Below are 18,429 nucleotides of genomic sequence, written 5' to 3'. Positions count from 1 at the left end.
GGCCTATACGAATTTCCTACTGGCGTACTCCCTCCATCCCAATATGTAGTAACCTAGTATAGGATTAGAACTTTAGAAGTTCTAAGATGATCTAATCCCATCCTGGATTACTACATATTGGAACAGAAGGAGTAGTAAGTAGTAGTAATTATATAATTAATTATTGCCAACAGAAAGAAACTTTCGATTCCTTGTTTTTTCAGCTTGTTTAAGTTTTCTTTCGACTGGGTTGTTCAGTCTCCACTGCCAAAGAGTCGAGTGTACGTGTCCACGACTTTGCAGGTCCGTTGTTCATTCGGTTTCAGAATTCAATTCAGGGGTAACAGCAAGCATCAAGCAGCAACAACAATAGGAGGCTGAGGCTCAACTGAAAGCAGCTACTACTAGTATACAGTGGCTTTGCTTCTTCTTCACATCATTTGCATTGCACCCAGCTTCTGTATGATTCTCATACACAACAAACAAAAGTGCAAAACAACGCAATACAAACCAATAAGGTACGCCAGCTTCAGTATCTCTGTATGCATTCTTTTCATCAAAGCCCCCAAATGTACACTAGCTTGTAGCTACACAACCCCAACTTTCCTCCTTTTCCTTCTGCACCCTCCAGAAAAACCAAAAACACAAAATCCCTTGCCATACCCCCCCCCCCCAAAAAAAAAAAAACATCTTGGACACTGCCAATCTACCAAGCCTAAAACTCTGGTAACGGTTTGCACTGGTATCAGGGTTAGGTTATGTTATGTCGGGTTACTAGTCTGTCTGTCTTTCTATACAAGGGAGGCCATTGTGCTTGTGCCCGCCCCTCTCTCTCTCTCTTCACTTCTTCTACATGTTAGTGAATTATAAGCTAATAATACTATAGCCGGCCTCTGGTTAGTGAATTATCCTACCAACAATCCCCTCTCTTCTTTTTTCTTTTCTGGGGAGTGGATCGCACTTTCTTTGGAATGCCTGTGCCTTAAGTACATCGAGACAGGAAGAACTCATAGTCTGGGTGGCAGTTCACGGATTCCCCACCTCCCTTGGGAACCACAGCCCTTGCTGCGGCCAGTGCACCTCGCTGCAGTGTCCTCAGCCTCTCTTTCAGAACTTCAGCACGGCTGCCCTTTGATGACTCACCATCTATTTGCAGTTGCTTCGAATCTGGACGCCTCAGCTGAAACCACTGCTCTCCCTATAACACAAGAGGTTAGTCAAGCTGAGTTATTATGCATCAATTTCCAAAAGGAAAACTAATAACAAAGTAAAGCAAGGTGCTTTTTTACCACTACCACTCAAAAGTAGGTAAACTTAACAATAAATTCTCTCATGTAAAGCTCGTGTATCAAGTTGTGCATCTGTTTCCAACCAAATACCACACATAGGTCTGATTTTTAACATCTTTGGAAGATATGGTTTTAAAAAGGAGACCGTTGCAATTCACTCTTGTTGGATAAACAAAAAATGAATGAAAATTGATTCTAAATAATTCCATCATTATTAACATATTTACCTATATCCACATCAATTTTCCTCTCTACTTTTAAGCTTTGGCTTTTACCACATAGTTCTTTATAATTAATGCGATGGTTTCCTCACCGCAAATATATCCCTTTTTCTACCAAATATAGAATGAGATCATGATAACGAACACAGAGTATTAAAAAACTCTTTTGGTGAGTAACCAAGGGCATATAGCGGGAAATCAACCAATCAATAGTCTTTTTTGCCGAGTAACTGATAATTCAGTTACATCTGTATTCTCTGGACTTCTCAGTTTGATTTGCATCTGTATATTGGCAGATGGCTCTCAATTATCTTGATCTTATTTCAAGATCCCCATCGTATCGTATTAATAATAATAAAGTCAGGAGCTATATGCTAGATACATTCAGTAAAGTTGCTACACTCATAAAAGGAGTCGAATGCTACCTTGTCACTGTAACTCTGCAGCCCAAAAACTGGAGAAACAATACGGCTACCTAGACCAGTCAAATCTGGGGAGCCTTTCTGTGGAACCAGTTTACCCAGTGAATGGTAGGTCAAAAATGCTGCACGCAATTTCCCATGAGGTACACGGTAAACAGGATACCAGGCAACACTGAACCTAGAATTGAACATATCGACATGATCAATAGGTGCCAAATAACCAAGGGAATAATTAACACCAACAACATTAGAAGTTCAGTATGCATTGCAGAGCACATTAGGTATCGGGATCAAACCATGAAGCCGGGTGAAGATCACATAATTTCACATTTTGCAGCTTTTCAGGATCCCCAAATATTTGATGGCCAGATACATTTACACTGCTAACAAGCTCCTTGATCCTACATTAGGTTGCAGCAAGATTAATACAGAAAAAGGTAGACCGAAACAACCATGGCTGACGAACAACAATTCAATATCCAAATTGATTCAAGAGATAAGCGCTCACATTAGAAAGGCAGCACCAAATATGAAATTATGGACTTGCCCAGAAGAATTAAGAAGTTCCCTCCGGGTTGATAATACTTGTCGTTTTGGACAAGGCTGATGTCAAACTTTAAATCTTTGACTATGAATTATTTCTAAAATATCCGTCTTAGAAATATGGAGACCATATGTATATATTAGTCTTAAAAAGTCCTTCAATATACAAAGTATATGTATATATACTTTGTTTCCCTTATTGTTTTCAAGTTGGAAAAAAATGGATAATTTATTCATGAGTGATGGCATTTAGTATTTATTTAGCAAGATCAAAGAAGGAAGAAAAGAGGGTAATGTGCCTAGGAAGTTCTAGGATAACTTAGACTTCAGAAAAGAGGTGGAAAAGCTAAAAACAACTAATATTTAGAATCGAAGTGAAAGCTCTTTTGAATAATCCATTGGTAACTTATGATGTTAGGTAAGAAGCAGTCCAATCAATTGAATCACTTTGCATCACCACAACATGTACTCCATGTTTCAGAGGGAACCAAAATGCCTCCACCCACTTGATTGGACAAAGCGTCATTGTTCACAAACCCAATAATAGTTTAAAATATCATACTGGTCATAAGTCATAACAGAAAACCATTGAGTTTCCTTGCCTGAATTAATCACTAAACTTTCTTTCCTGTTTCTAACAAAGTTAATGGGGATCATTTACAGTCATGAACCTGGAGAGCATTTTTGAGGCAGACACCAGATTGAAGAGTCATGAAATTATTTACAAGAACTACAATGCAACAAACTTACGGAAAAGGACAAGTTAAGAAAGTGGCCAAACTCTAGTATTTGGTTCCATGCTTAAGAGTTTGTAAATGTACAAAAGACATGAGCAGAACTTACTTTTCAAATAATGGAGGCCGAAAAGAAGGCTGCTCTGTTTCAAAGTACTCAAAAATGACTTCTCCATGATCTTGTATAGAGGAAAATGATTCTGACAAGCGCATACTTTGCTCAAATGGTCGGAGCAACCTTGCAGATACAGGGTGAGAACACAGAGAGCTTCCAGTATTTGATGTCTCACCCCCACCAATGCCGAAACTGTGATTCATACTTTTCCTAGACCACCCAAACAACTGAACAGCAGATAAGTAAGGTACAAAGTATGCACAGAACTCTGAACTGTTGCAGAATGATGTCTCTGGACTGAGATCATTACAAGCTCTCACTTCCAACCCATAGCACCCTGGCTCTTCATACCATTCCCATATGCTCCTCAAGGAAATATTAGACAAATTTTGCTGACAAATGGAGTCATTAACTAATTGGTCCTTTGAACAATTGCTGCCCTTCATGCAAGGTACATGACCAATGACTGGAGTTGCCAAATAGATAAATGTATCAAGATCAGTAATTGGATGACCGGCAGCCAGGTGGGCATCTGCAGAAACTTGCACTTGATAGGCATCACCAACAACCCTGAACATCTCAGTCAGAAGCATCTCAGCACTGCATAACTTTTGGAAGCTGTGATTCCATTCAACAGCCACTAAGTCAGCTTGGGCAGACCCAGAACCTACAAAAGGCGAGCATTAAACATGTTCTGTGTTAGAAAGTCTACCCCCAAGTAGTATTTCATTTTTGTTCACACGGCTAAGAGAGAGAGACAGAGAGAGGCTCTTGAGATGAAGCTGTACCAGGTAACAGCGGTCCAGGAGTGGTGCCAATGGCATCATTGGTTTGATGCGAAGTTCCTAGTCCTCTTTTCTGCAAGGGAAGAGCTCCTACAGTACAATTTGTTGATCTACCAGATTCTGAAGGACAATTGCCCATTGTAAACTTTGGAGCTGTAGTTTCAGAAGGTGAATCCAACCTCATCTCACAGCAATTTGATTTTATACCGTGCATAGCATTTGGTAGCTTTTTATCTGAATCAATGTTCCACTCGTTAAAATCACTATTTGATTTTCTGCTGCTGTCCTCTTTTGGATTCGAAGAATGAAGGAGGATTCTAGCATGTTTGGAAACCTTCGATGCAACTCTACTATGGGGCTCTACCTGCATGCAAATATTACTTGGCTTATGAATGGTATTCTTGGAGTTCTTTAACACAACTCCATGTTGAAGATGTATACTGCCAACACGGTTTTGTCTACAGGACAAATCCTTAGTGTTGAGTTCCTGGAAAATTTGCCTAGAGGAACGGCCAACATAATTGTCATTTCGACCACGTGTAGCAGCAGATAAACGCTCTCCATTGGAACTCTTCCAAAGTGCCATTTTCTTCTCTTTTCTAGCTCTCTTTCTTGAAATTACTAGATGGAAATCGCTGTCACTGCTAGTGTCACTGCACAAATGGACTGCCTGGATTCCGTTGCGCATACCAACACCATTCGGGGAACAAATACGACTACTGCAATTATCACCAACTCCATCCCTAGAACAACATTCTGTCGTTTCACATGGATCAGATCCACGCTCATTCTCGAAACTCAGCAGAACCTTGTTATCATCCCAACAGTCCCCGCTGCTGCCAGCACAAGTCTCTTGAGATGAATGAACAAGTGTGGTATTACAATTATTATCCAAACACCTGATGTTACTCTTGTTGTGCTGTCCAAACAATTCCAGGCATGCTGTTGTTGGTCTATACAGTTCTGTCTCATCACAGTAAGAAACACTTAAAACTGAAGCAACTGAACAGGCCGGGTAATCATCATCATTTTCACTGTCATGTGCCTCTTCAGAGGCTTCTTTCACTGATGAACTGGGTGAGAAAGTGTCCTCAAACAGTATGTCACCAACACACTTAGGAGAAAGTGTCGAATCTTCACAATCAACCATACTAATCGCAGGGGTAGGACAGTTGTTCCCTTTACATTTAATTTCAGATCCAGCTGTTGGCTTCCTACAACGTTGCTTGTGCTTCTTGCTTTTCTTTTTGCTCTTCCTTCTTACAGTATGTCCTGCATTCATGCTTGTTTTGGTAAAGCTGTTGCCTAAGAAATCTGAATTGGAGATACTATTAGATGCTGTGGATTTCTCCCCTAGCAGCCCTGGTGAAGTATCTGCCCATGATTTGTTAGATTCATGTGGAACGTTAAGACGAAGGAGAATAATTGGTGGCGAGGATGATGATGATGAAGATGACAGGTCAAGGCTATCTTCTGGAGATGCCAGTTCGGATGAGCTATGGCTACTTCCATCCGTGTGTTGGAATGGTTTGAAATCACAACAGATGTTATATGGAATTACTGTGAAGATACGACACCTGCAAGATACACAGGCACACAACTAAATATACATGAAGCCACAGTTGCTAGCAAAATGGAAAATTTAGCAAAAGAAGACACTATAAAGGAAGGTCACGCCAGTTCAGAAAGGAGAATAACCCATAAGCATCTGGTATTACGACATAAAACCCATGCATACACAGGTAGAAAAGAAAAGGACTGTACCTCTGGTGCTGCTGTCTTGATTCAAGACGAGCTACTTGACGTTCCTGGAAATCAGGTAAGGAGGCAAACGTTGTAACACACTAGCAAAGATGGCATTGCTTCTCAGAAGAAGAGGAGGAAGAAAAAGAAAAAAAGAGGCGGGGCTTCAGATTTATGGTACATACAAATTGGACATTGAGTGGGTTCTTCCTTTCTGATGATCTCCCAAACAAGCGGGGAGACCTCCTGTTGACAACACCATCTGTTGCACTAGCAATTCCATGTCGAGGTAACATTTTCGCATCAGTCCTGAAATATGTGCGATCCTTAGGAAAAGGAAAAGGAGCATATGCATCCATTTTCCGTACAAGCAAAGCATCAACCACAGTAGTAGTCAAGGGGCATGTTTTACTAACTACTCCATAATGATTATACTCATGACGCTCATCAAATTTTTGAGTTGGACTCTATTTTTCTGGAGACAAATGAGTGGCTTGCTGCAACATTGCCGAAATAATAAATAATCCTTTGAGATGAGACCTAACATGGGGGGGTTTCAGTTGGATCCCCCTCCCCCAAAACATGAAGAAAAAGAAAAGGCCCAGTGATACTACTACACTAGGCAGAAAACAATGTGAGAAAACCATGGTTGACCAGAGCAGAGCATATCAAGTTGCATATAGATTTGAAGTCGCAATATTATTTTAAACCATACAACATAACATACCCTAGCCTACCTACCTGAACCTGAGGAATAAACTAGTGTACTGTCTGTATTATGGTATTTCTACAACCTTTTTTTGGGTGCGGGTAGTAGTATTAAGGTTTAAGACGGAGAGAAAACCCTAGGGCACCTAGGTTCCAGATCTAGAAGAGAAGAGAAGGTAAAGGCGAGAGGGATTACCGGAGGGCGGCGGAAGCAGCAGCAGGACGAGGAGGAGGAGGGGAGGCGGAAATCGGCGCAGGACGAGGGAGGGAGTCGAGGGCGAGAAGACGGCAAAGCGCGGCGCGACGGCGCACCCCCTCCTCCTCCGGCTCCGATCCCCTCCACTCCGCCGACCCGACTCCTCCAGAAAGAGAAAGATTCTGTTTCTTTGTTAAGCGAACAGTACCGAATATACTCCACTTTGTTCTAGTAGTAATTCAAACCTGTGCTACTCCAGGAGTATGTGTATGTTTTCTCGTCACGCGGGTGGTGGCCTTGTCTCCCTCCCTCCCTCCTGTTTATTTTTTTCTCTTGTTGTTTTGGGTTTCGCACTTAGAGTTTATGCTCTCTCTCTCTCTCTCTCTCATTTGTAGGAGTATTATTATTACTGGAGTAAGTACTACTCAAAGGTCAAGTGCAGTGATTTCTCATTTTCTTTCTTCCTTCACCACACTAGTACTCCTACTCCCCCCATTCTAAAATATAAGACATAACCACCCTTAACTTAAAGACCAAAAAATAATTTAGATCGTCATAATAAATATAATACATGCATCCAATAAAGTTAGAGGATGTGAGAGTGAATGATTTAAAAAAGTAGTAATTTAATGAAGAATATGTTATAGTTAATGACATTCATACATGCATACCTTATATTATGGAACATTAAAAAATTATGCATTATATTATGGAGTGGAGGGAGTACTTCACAGGATGGAATGCAGAGCACATATATATATCCCCTCAAAAAAGTAGAACTATTTCCATTCAAACTTTCTTAATTCCGACCATAAAAATATTTCTCATATACTACTTCCTCCGTTTCACAGTATAAGACTTTCTAGCATTACTCACATTCATTTAGAGGTTAATGAATTAGACACGGAGGGAGTACTTTGTTAAAAATAAACAAAAGAATATACATACATATGAATATCACAAACTTAAGCTGCTTGGACCTCAAATTAAATTCACGCACACTTCCAAAACACAAATACAATTATCAACAAAGAGATGTACGCCATTGTAGATGCATGAATGAATGAAACCTAAACCCATTTGGGGTTGGGGATTTAGCAGACCACACTATTATAGCAACAAACCTGAAGGTTTGGTTGGTATGTCCATCACAATTTGATTGCAAAACATCAACCATTAATTAGTTTCATGTACATATAGAAACCTACTTTTTTTTCTAGCTACATGCAGACCTTCTCACAGAATAATCAAGACAGACCACATATCTCACACAAAACCATAACCTTTCTTTGGTCAAAGTCATAGCATTTCCTTCTTTGGTTTCTGCTAGCTGCATCAGCCTGACGAATATGATATAACATCCAAGCTTACAATTAGATCAGCATAAGTACAGCCCCCAGGGGCCAAGGCCGTCCCCCAGTGCATGCAATGACATCACGCAAACCTTCTACGGAAACTTAAAGCAGCACAAGATAATCTATGAGCACAGCACATATGGGGGATTTCAGCAGTCACCTGCGGTGCTTGCCAGTTGAATTGGAGCTTTCTTTGCCTGAGAGGAACTGGATGCTTCACATATTGAACACAACGACGATCCGGAATACCCAAAAATTCCATCATTGCCTCTCCCAATCGGTTAGCATTTTTTTTTTGCAGTTATCCAACCAAAAAAGGTTAAAAAAAATCATATCCATCATCCCTAGCTTGTGCCAAGGGACTACAACGCATAATAATGTTATCAACTGTACATGGAGTACCCTCTTTCTTTGTACAAATCTACATTTTGCCTCTTCAATCCAGCATTGGCATTGAACTTGCCACAGAAGCTCCCCTCAACTTCATCAGAGTAACCAACGGCCATACCAAACAAGCCAGAAGAAACCCCTTGCCTTTCAGTAACAGAAATTGTTTAGACCTGTCATAGTGACAAACGAAGTTAAGCTAAGCAAAGGCAAATTCCAGAAAATATAGCACCATGATTACCAACAAGGCAACAAGTGCAGTTTAGCCACATATTAGCCCTCTATACTTCTTTGCACACATAAAAATGGAAGGAGCAATGCTTTACAGAATTCAGACAATGCTACCAATTTGCACAAAGACTAAATTACAAACCACAAAACCAAATAATAGCCATGTGCATCAATGGAAATTCGGAACAGGACATAAATCAGACTTGAAGTAAGAAGATATTGATAGTTCAAAGTTCCATAACTTTCCAGCAGCTTTTAGTTCTGTTCAAAGGATAACATAATCAAGTTAATATATCCTGCAGGGCAACCTTGATTTCAAGGATAGAGTATGTTATGCGTATATGCAAAATTCCAAGGTTCAAAATTTTCCATAATGCAAAGAACCATTTAACAGAAGCAGTGCTTGATGATGTGTTTTTTTCCCATTATTATGTTGAATGGACGAACTTTACCATAAAATTCAGTATGTTTGCAAAACATCAAATGAAAGCATCCAATCAATATTTTCAGACTTTTTGAAGCGTGCATAATGCACTTACAGGCACCAAACAGTTTCTCTATGAAAAGATTATCAGCATACAACTAATTCCAGCCATCTTTTAAAACTTAACTCGACCTTGCAAATTTCCTCTTTATTGTTTTTTCTGCAAATAAAACACCCCACCATTTCCCCTCTAATAAATTCAAACATATTTAGAGTGATATAATCATGCCTGCCACCCCATCATTAGATAAGATAAACTTATGTGGTTTAATATATAAGAGGGATTTTCAGTTTGGACCCCTTCTTCATAGTTTCACATTGGACCCCCTTTGGTCCATATTTTCCCTTCGGACCGCTTTTTCTTACCTTTAGTTTTCACTTTGGACCCTTTACACTCTTTTTCTCAAGGTTAAGTCCGGGTGCCATCGGCGATCTCCTCCCTAGCCATGTCTCCACCACCGCCTACCCGGAGATGGCAACAATGTTGAGGGAAAGGGTCCAAAGAGAAACAAACAAGTAAAAAGAGGGGGACAAAGTGAAACTATGGGCTAAATGGTGTCCAAAATGAAACACTGGCAAAAAAGAGAGGGTCCAGACTGAAATTCATTGAAAAATAAACTCAAGGAAACTCAATACGGTAAGAACAGTGTGCTTGAGATTTTTATTGTGAGCTTAGATATGTCTATCTAGTTGAACTTAGTGATGATTCACAGTGGACACAATAGTCCAAGTAAAACTGCATAAAATACCATAGATGGAATGCCCTGGTATGATTAACTTCCAACATTTCTACTGGACTCGCTGCTTATGACTAATGCCTTCTGAGCATGATACAATAAACAGTTAAACACAGTTTGCAGTCCTCAAAAAGAACACACCAGAAGCAACATGAACAGAGACGACTTTGTTTCATGTAAAACATGTGCTTACACTAAGATTAGTCTGCTGGATGCTGTTGCCAAGACTAATTACAATGTAAAACGTTCATTCCAAATACTATGTAAGATTTCATCATGCCTTCATAAGCAAAAGTGCATCTTCATCACAAAACAGACTAGCATAAGCACCTCTTGTTGCAAGTTGAATTGAAACGGCTTCTGGCAATCCCAATTTCCCATGTGAAAACCCTGCATACAACAAACAATAATTGAGAAGGGGGGATCATAAGTTTATATTAGAAAAATAAACTTACGATGGAGGACTCTTAGACAAATAACCTGAAGAGAGCATTCCTAAAATAAAAGAGAGAAATACAATAAGAATAAGAGAGGAGAGTATCCGCATACCACGAGCAAGGAGTTCAATTTGTGAAATTTCATTACGAAGGCCTCCAGCAATTAAATGTGTGAATATCAGGTCTGGCCGGCAGCATCTGAGGAACATGTCCTGCATAAACAAGAATAAAAATAAAAGGTTTTAGAATATATCGGTTCATGTATCAAAGGAACTACACTTTTAACAAATTTCAAAAGATTTTGGCAAGTAGGCAACAAGCAAATTAGCGTTCAAGGGGGACCATGGCCTTCAGAATGAAGTTATTAAGCAAATGTAAACTCTCAACAAACCAATAACCTGGTACAGGTGCTCCAGATGGCATACGGTTGAGTACAGGACGTTGATGAGTCATAGGGTTCATTGAAGATCTGTCAATGTTAGACCTTGGATATCCTATTGAAGTGAATAATTAATGTTAAACCTGGGTTAAAAAAATTAAAACAGATAAAAGACAAGCTTACCATCCTGCATGAATGACCCCTCTGCACAAGATAATGCTCTGGCGCCTGGTAACCAAGTATTGCGCTGATCATCTGGGCTGAAGTTACCAGATGTCATTCGCCATTGCTCGTCAGATGTATATTGACTTTGATTATTTGGAAAGGACTGTACAGCATAAGGATTGCACGGAGGTACAGCTTGTTGGCCCACTGGGTTCATTTGTGTAAGATGAGTGTGGGGACGAACTGGTGGTGTTTGTGCAGATGGAAAAGCACTGAATGTCCCTTGCTGAAAAGGTACACCAGTTGGTCGAAACTGAAAATTACCATTAGAACCTTGTGGTTTTATATATAGATTGTTATTCCCATAATCTGGTGGCACTGATGGGGTAAAATTAACTGCAGCTTGAGTGTTCACTGATCCACCAGGAATGAAGTTTGTCATATTTCCAATTCCTTGAATTGATGCATTCCCTGCCATCTGGTTAAGTTGGTTGCTCTGCATCAAAATCAGTTTATTATTTAACCAGGAATACTTCTGGATCTGCAAACCAAAGTACGTTGGAAGAAAAAAAAATATTACATTTGAAGCCCTGAAATATTCGGGTGCAGGAGGCTGATAGCCCAATGATGACGGAGATGATGGAACAGGTGGGGGAGGAATAGGTGGGGGCTGGATTGGCAGGGGTGGTGGGGCAGGCTGAGGAGGTGGGCCAGATGGTAGAGGTGGGGGTGGTGGCGGAGGTGGCAAAGATGGTGAAAGTGGTGGTGGCGGTGGCGGTGTAGCAGGTGGTGGTGAAGGAGGCAAAGGAGGCTGGCAAGGTGGTGAATCTGATGGAAGCGGTGGGGGTCCCTCAGGCAGAGGTGGGGGAGGTGGTGCATCTAATGGAAGCGGTGGAGGACCGTCAGGTAGAGGAGGAAGTTCATTCTGATCAGCCAATGCCTGCTCTCGATCAATTTCATGCTGTAAGTCATGCACAACAGGGATAGCTCCATCTGTCTGTTGCTTATCTCTTGGTAAAAGAGAGGCATCTTCCATTGGAACATCACTAGTCACATCTTTTGGTAACCTAATGTTTTCCTCAACAAAATTTGGTGCAATAGCTTGTTCATTTTCTTGCATCCTGCCACTTTGAACTGGCAGTGAAATAGCTGGTGATAATCCAGGGAAATCGTCATCATTTTCAAAGACATTGGATGATAGAATCCCAGAGAGCTCAAAGTTTGCATTGCTGACCCCCCAAAAAAGAAACAAAACAACAAAGCATACATGAAAAATGTCAATGATAAGTTAATAAAGATGGTACAACGCATAATCCAACCACAATTGCAGATGACTTAAACCAAAAAGGAAAACAACTCCAAAAGATTGAGAAAATGGAGTGTTTAAAAACTGAGTTGGGATCCTATTTCTTCGAGACGTGTATTCTTGGTTCCTACCAGCATATTCACTGTGATTAATAGGTTCATATTCAATTCCACAAACTTTTACAATATCAATGGGCTGTGCTTTGTTCTCATAACATAAAGCATGGTTTGAAAATAATGCTCATATGCAGGTACCACTTCATTACATGTGTCCCTATTCACTAACATGCTATGACACACAAGTACCATCACATCTAGAGATTAGCACATACATCAAAAAATAGATGTGCACTCTACTAAAAATTTAATTTAACCACACGTAGTACGTATTGAATTGAAAACATAGTTTTCTGTATTCAAGGCAGCTCAATTGATCTAACACTCAGCTATACTAGAGAACTTCAAAAAGTGCAAATGTATCTGAAATGTTGTTATTATGTACCAAAAAGGTGCTTATTTGAGATTTATGCCCCCCCAACACACACACACACACACAAAAAACATTCTAGTATGGAATGTATATGAGATTACACAATACCTTCCATACTCATCAACAAGCATGCCTTCCATCTCCCTAATAGGATCATCTACAGAGCGTTCAGCTCGAGATGGTCGCCTCAGCAGAAAACCTGTGTTAGCATCATCATTTGGCACCTCAATATCATCCATGTATCTTCGAAGTATGCCTTCTGGCATAATCTTTCTCTCAAGCCATAACCGTAAAACCTATAAAGCCAGAAGATAGAAATGATTGACCATTAGGAAGTAAAATAAGAACATGTAATTAAGTCATTACTTTGAGGCACTGTCGTCGATTTTCACGAGCACCGGGTCCTGGTGGAGCAGCAGCGCCCAAGAGACGAGGTAGCGCAGCTTGAACGGTGGGAACATATGAAACGCCAGCAACACCTAAACGTTTCAGAATTCAGATAAATTACTACACATTAGCTTGTTAAGAACAAATAATTCTGAGGATAGCACATTACCTTTCTGAGAGTGAGAACACTGAGTTATGGAGTCTATAAGAAAAAGGAGGTCAACTCTTCGATGCAAATTAGGCTCATTCTCTAATTTCAGCACAAGAAGCTCCACAATCTATTGGGCAAAATAGTAAGGATAAGTCAATTAACTATGAAAAAACTAGATTCATCAACACATGGATTTTGTGTGTGTGTGTGAGAGAGAGAGAGAGAGAACCTCTGCAGCGATGCCATATTTTGAGCACTCTATTGCATGACGTGTAGCACGCCCTATACTATCCTTTGTCCTTGAAAGCGTCTCTATCATACCCTCCAGAGCATCACGTGCAATCGCTGCATCTGTTCCACCACTCAATGAATCGCTCGATTGCCTAGTTTTGGGGCTCTTTCCATGTTCATGCTCAATTTCCAGTAGATTTTTCATAGCAACTTGTTGACCAGGTTCAGTAATAGCACAAAAGGAGTCCGGAAACTGCATGCCATCACTCTCTGGAATAATTCTAGATGCAGATGGAATGTGAAAAACAGGACCAGGGCTTAGTCCAGGCAAGCCATATGGTGTGGAGGAAAGAACAGTATTATCAGCAGATAACCCATCAGACTTTCCTTGAGCAGCCGCAATAAGATTCCTTCTTGCTTGAGCAGCTGCAATGAGATGCTTCATTGACTTGACAGGATCAGAATTAGGTTCAGCAAAAGCTGCTTTATCAACAAAATCTGATCTGCATTAGATAAAATAAATCATTAAACAAAGAGTTAAAATGTTACAAAAAAAGGGTGCTTCCTTGGTTTAAAGAAATATACCTTTGCTCTTTGGAGTGGTCCATCTTCCCAATCCGTTCAGCTTGCATAGCGGTACTTATCCGACCCTCAACAGTTGCAGTTATCTGTGTGCCAGATTTAGTCTTAGCCTTACTGTTTTCCGATTTAGACAACAGTGCATTCTTTTCCGAGTCATCAGGGTTTTGAGAGTGCAAGTTCCCCGGTGTCTGGTGCAATAGTTTAGAAGAACTTCCTTGTGTTTTCTTCACTTCAGAGGATGCTGCCATTCTTAATTGCCCAGAGGATCTGCGATCTGCCAGGTTAGTTTTGTTACCCAGACTAGCAGAAGTGTCAACCGAGCTTGTGGTTGACCTTTTCCCCATTATCTGTAGTCTACCATGCATTTTGTCTTGATTTGGTGAAGTATAATCTGGCTCATGCTCCACAGGTGACCTCCCAATGCTTTTAGGTTTCTCTTCTCTTGCCACACCAAATTTCATTGCAGAAGCATTGCCAATTTGGGATGAAGAAATCCCACGAACCCCTGTCTGTGATTGGAACTTCTCTGTGGGGACTCCACGCATGGGGATGGATTTAACAGAAGATTTATGAGGAGGTGTCCGTTGTTCTTCCTCGTCATCATCACCAAAGCGGCATGCTCTTCTCCTGGGCTTTGCCAATGGCTTACCAACACGCGAGAAATTCTCCTTCAAGCTGGAGACTTTTTTAGCAGTATCAACAGCGCTTAACTGAGTTGAACCAGATGCTGGTTCTGATCCCTGAGAGTGCAGCCTTGCTAGGGGTGATAAAAGACTACCTGATCTTCGGGTCCAATCATCACCCACTCCAATCTTAGGAACCGAGTTACTTACAGCTTCTGCAGGAATAGATTTTTCAATTTTCAAGGCACTATCTTTTTCATTATCAGCATGTAAGCTGGTCTCGCTCTTTGCTTCTGTCTTAACTGTTTCATTGGCCCTGTCCATCAATTTTGGCCTCTTTGCTGGACGCATATCAGTGCTATTGTCCAGCTTGCGCTGCTCGCTACCAGGGAGAGGTTTCTTATTGGAAGAGAAGACTGAAGATGATTTCCTAGCCAACAGCTTGTCAGATTTGTCTACCATTATTCGTTTATGGTCTATTTTCTCTGATTCATTGGAAACTGATTGTTTCATCATCAATTTAGACTTTTTAAAACCCTTGCTATCCTTCTCGGCACTCCTTTTAAGTTCGGTGTCAAGTACAGCTCCTGGTGTAGTCCTCCCTGAAATATCAGCAACATTAACACGTTTGTTGTCCTTTCTTTCAGCATTCTTTGACTGTTTCGCGGCTTTAGATTTCTTGGGTACTTCAAGGGCGCACACTATTTGTACAGTGGGGTCCAAGGTCAAGAATTCTGATGGATTGATCTCCTTTTCAGCTTTTGGTTCTTCAAGCTCTCTTTCTGCATGGACAGTGGTTGCTGAACAGTCTTGTTCAAGGTGCATATTGATGGCTGACTTAGAAGTCACCGGTTTCTTTTTCTTGGGTTGATCAAGATCCTTAGGCTTTTTCCTTTTAACAGCTGCCAGAGAGGAATCCCTTATGTCACAAGAACCATCTTTTATGTCCACCTCAGTCCCTGAACCTAACCCTGATGTATTTAAGTTGTCACTAGGACTATCACCTTCCATTTGCCCCGATCTTGGAGCCTCATCATTATTGGGTGACTTTACAAGGTGCTCTGTAGGTTGTTCACTTTGATCATCAGGCAACATACAGGTCGTAGTTTCAGATGATTTTGGCAGATCATCATAGGCCTTGCAGATCTCCACGACAGCTTCAGCAAAACTGTCGATATACTTTTTGGGGCACTGCTTGTTCCGAGATCGATCCATCACCTCACTCTTTGCATTCTCAGTAAACGGCTGAAGATCTGGCAAAGCGATGTGAGCGCTGCACAATGATACCTATTCATTAGAAATCATGTGATGCTAGTACTTAAGGATGCAAAGAAGATAGATTTGTCATAGTAAGCTCAGCACAAAAAAGAAGGGAAGAGGGGAAAAGGCAACAAAGCAACATCAAGTCTAGTGGAAATGATATAGGATTTAACAGGCAAACAAACATGGCGTTACAGAAGAGATTTACGACAGGCTCGAGCCGAAAACAAGAATAAAATCAATTATTATTTTAGAAAGGCCTTAGAAGTGGGTCTGTGGTATTGCAAGGTTACATGGATAAAAGAAAAGACTTAATCGTAATTCAATACAAGCAAAGAGACTTCGGAAATCAATTCCTGCTTCCTAATAGTAAATGTTTCTTTCATCTCTCTGTGTAGTTTAAAAAAACTATACCTCCTAGACAGACCATGGAATCAAATGAGCAACAATCACATGATCTGCACGTATATACATCAATGGGTAGACTCGGTATAGATCGAGAATAGAACATCTATTACCTAACCACCTATGCAGAAATTGTCACCTGAAACCCCACAGGCTAAAGAGGTAGAATTGAAAAACGCAAGCTATGCAGTGAAATCTGTTATTGAATCAGAAATCAAATGATTATTCCAATTACTTATCATTATGAACAAGCACAGAAATCGAATGGTTATTTCAACTACTTATCATTATGAACAAGTATAGCAGGTCGGAACCTTAAATTCAACTTGTCTAAATCTCTCCTCTATTGGATGAGCAGATATGTAAAATATATCTTGCCCAAAATAAATAGCATGATTTCCGAACGCCATGCACGGGACCAAGGTACAATAAGCACAAACCTAAGTTACCCACACGTGTGTCAGAAAGGGTGTTCTCCCTGCTGTTCAGGAGTTGTAATGAAGGTATAAAATTGAAGCTGAGATAACAAAGCAGGAATAAGTCTATATATTGAGGTTTTAGTTTGTCCTGACTCTCGAACGTGATCTGAAATGTCTTTTTTTTCCTTCCCTTTTTGGCGGCAAGACGACAACATTATAAGGAATTGCATGCTAAACATGATACAATCTACACACGTGTATTATGCGTTGCATCCATGCTAAGAGCAATCCCTGAGTGAAACAAAGAAAGGCAGCGAGTGCTAGATTTAGGTAGGGTTATTCCTTACTAAACAGTTGGAGTGAGTGTTTCATTTAATCGGCGAATCGCATGGCATTTATGTCATCTAAGATAGGAATAATGATGATGATAATAATAGCGGGCGGAAAGCGGGATATGTAATGTAACAGGTGGGAGAGTTGAAGAAACTAACATCTCTCTGGTACCGAAGAAGACAACAAAGACCTTGCGCGGAACCGGCATCTGGTCCCAGTCCTCCGGCTTGCTGACCTGCGGAGACAAGCAAACAGTAATCAGGGAGGAAAGGAAGGGAAGGGAAATATACATGATAGAGGAACCCTAGGAGGAGAGGAGAGGAGGGACCTTGGCCGGCCATGGGGGGTAGCCCTTGACCTTGGCGAGGACGAGGTCGCCGAGCTGCGGCTGTGTGGTCCACTTGTGGGCCTTGGCGCCCCGCCTACCGGCGGGAGCCATTCCCAGGCTAGGTCTCCCCCAGGGCGGGAGAGGGCAAGGAAACCAAACCCTAAAAGAGAAGGAAGGAAGGAAACCCTAGCGCCGCACGCGCGGAGCAAAGGAAGGAGAAGGCGCGCGAGGGTGGAACCCTAGGGAATCCGGCGGCGGAGGCGGAGGCGGAGGGCAGATTGGATTGCGGCTTTTCTTCCTCCTCAATCCATCTCCATCTCCATCTCCATCTCTTGCTGCTGCTGCATCTGCAAATCTGCAATCCTTTCCCTTGTCTACTACTCTCTACTTCTCCTCACCACTCTTGTGCCTCCTCCCTCCCCTCCCAAATAAAAAGGGACAATTTTTCCTTTTCTTGCCCGCAAGTTTTTTTTTCTTTTTCTCTTTTTCCTCTTCTGTTCGTTCTTCTCTCATACTCCTCCCCCTCCCCGTTTAAACCTAGACTTAGATAGAGAGAGAAATGAACAAGGATCAGGAGGAGCACGCTGCCCGCCCCACCAGCCGTCTGATCTCATCGGGACGGACGGGACGATACCACAACATCTACTGCATACATACTCTTATATTGGCCGTGTTCAGTTGTTTTGGCAAAAAAAAAAACTGACATATATGTACACACATTTGAAGACATATATGTACACACATTTGAAGTATTAAATGTAGACTAATAACAAAACAAATTACAGATTCCATCTGTAAACTGCGAGACGAATCTACTAAGCCTAATTAATCCGTTATTAGCAAATGTTTACTGTAGCACCACATTATCAAATCATGGCGTAATTAGGCTCAAAAGATTCGTCTCGCAATTTACACGCAAACCGTGCAATTGGTTTTTTCGTCCATATTTAATGCTCAATGCAAGTGTCCAAATATTTGATGTGACGAAAAAGTTAGAAGTTTGAA

General features: G+C 41.1%; 2 protein-coding genes across 6 annotated transcripts; both read right to left on the bottom strand.

Moving 5' to 3' along the window:
• Positions 1-398: 398 nt before the first annotated feature.
• On the bottom strand, positions 399-8,387 carry LOC4344411 (uncharacterized). 4 transcript variants are annotated; one of them, XM_066303668.1, is made up of 9 exons: positions 6,981-7,070; positions 6,736-6,917; positions 6,017-6,140; positions 5,853-5,896; positions 4,092-5,665; positions 3,298-3,970; positions 2,208-2,312; positions 1,915-2,089; positions 399-1,177 (listed from the first exon to the last, which is right to left on the bottom strand). In XM_066303668.1, exons 3-9 carry the CDS (start codon positions 6,125-6,127, stop codon positions 962-964), a joined length of 2,898 nt encoding a protein of 965 aa, XP_066159765.1. In that variant the 5' UTR covers positions 6,128-6,140; positions 6,736-6,917; positions 6,981-7,070; the 3' UTR covers positions 399-961. The 4 variants fall into 4 exon arrangements, with proteins under 4 accessions (XP_066159765.1, XP_066159768.1, XP_066159767.1 ...); XM_066303671.1 differs by lacking the exons at positions 6,736-6,917; positions 6,981-7,070 and adding an exon at positions 8,251-8,387; XM_066303670.1 differs by lacking the exon at positions 6,981-7,070 and having other exon boundaries at positions 6,017-6,157; positions 6,736-6,919.
• Positions 7,846-17,829, bottom strand: LOC4344410 (ENHANCER OF AG-4 protein 2). 2 transcript variants are annotated; one of them, XM_026019946.2, is made up of 13 exons: positions 17,425-17,829; positions 17,255-17,331; positions 14,060-15,952; positions 13,473-13,977; positions 13,262-13,370; positions 13,072-13,184; positions 12,814-13,001; positions 11,491-12,139; positions 10,929-11,406; positions 10,765-10,860; positions 10,479-10,578; positions 10,123-10,319; positions 7,846-8,650 (listed from the first exon to the last, which is right to left on the bottom strand). In XM_026019946.2, exons 1-11 carry the CDS (start codon positions 17,533-17,535, stop codon positions 10,511-10,513), a joined length of 4,287 nt encoding a protein of 1,428 aa, XP_025875731.1. In that variant the 5' UTR covers positions 17,536-17,829; the 3' UTR covers positions 7,846-8,650; positions 10,123-10,319; positions 10,479-10,510. The 2 variants fall into 2 exon arrangements, with proteins under 2 accessions (XP_025875731.1, XP_015649667.1); XM_015794181.3 differs by having other exon boundaries at positions 10,260-10,319.
• Between the last annotated feature and the right edge of the window lie 600 nt (positions 17,830-18,429).

This window comes from Oryza sativa, chromosome 8 (genome assembly GCF_034140825.1).
Source record: "Oryza sativa Japonica Group chromosome 8, ASM3414082v1".
NCBI lineage: Eukaryota > Viridiplantae > Streptophyta > Magnoliopsida > Poales > Poaceae > Oryza > Oryza sativa.
This window is presented reverse-complemented; position numbering and strand designations above follow the sequence as displayed.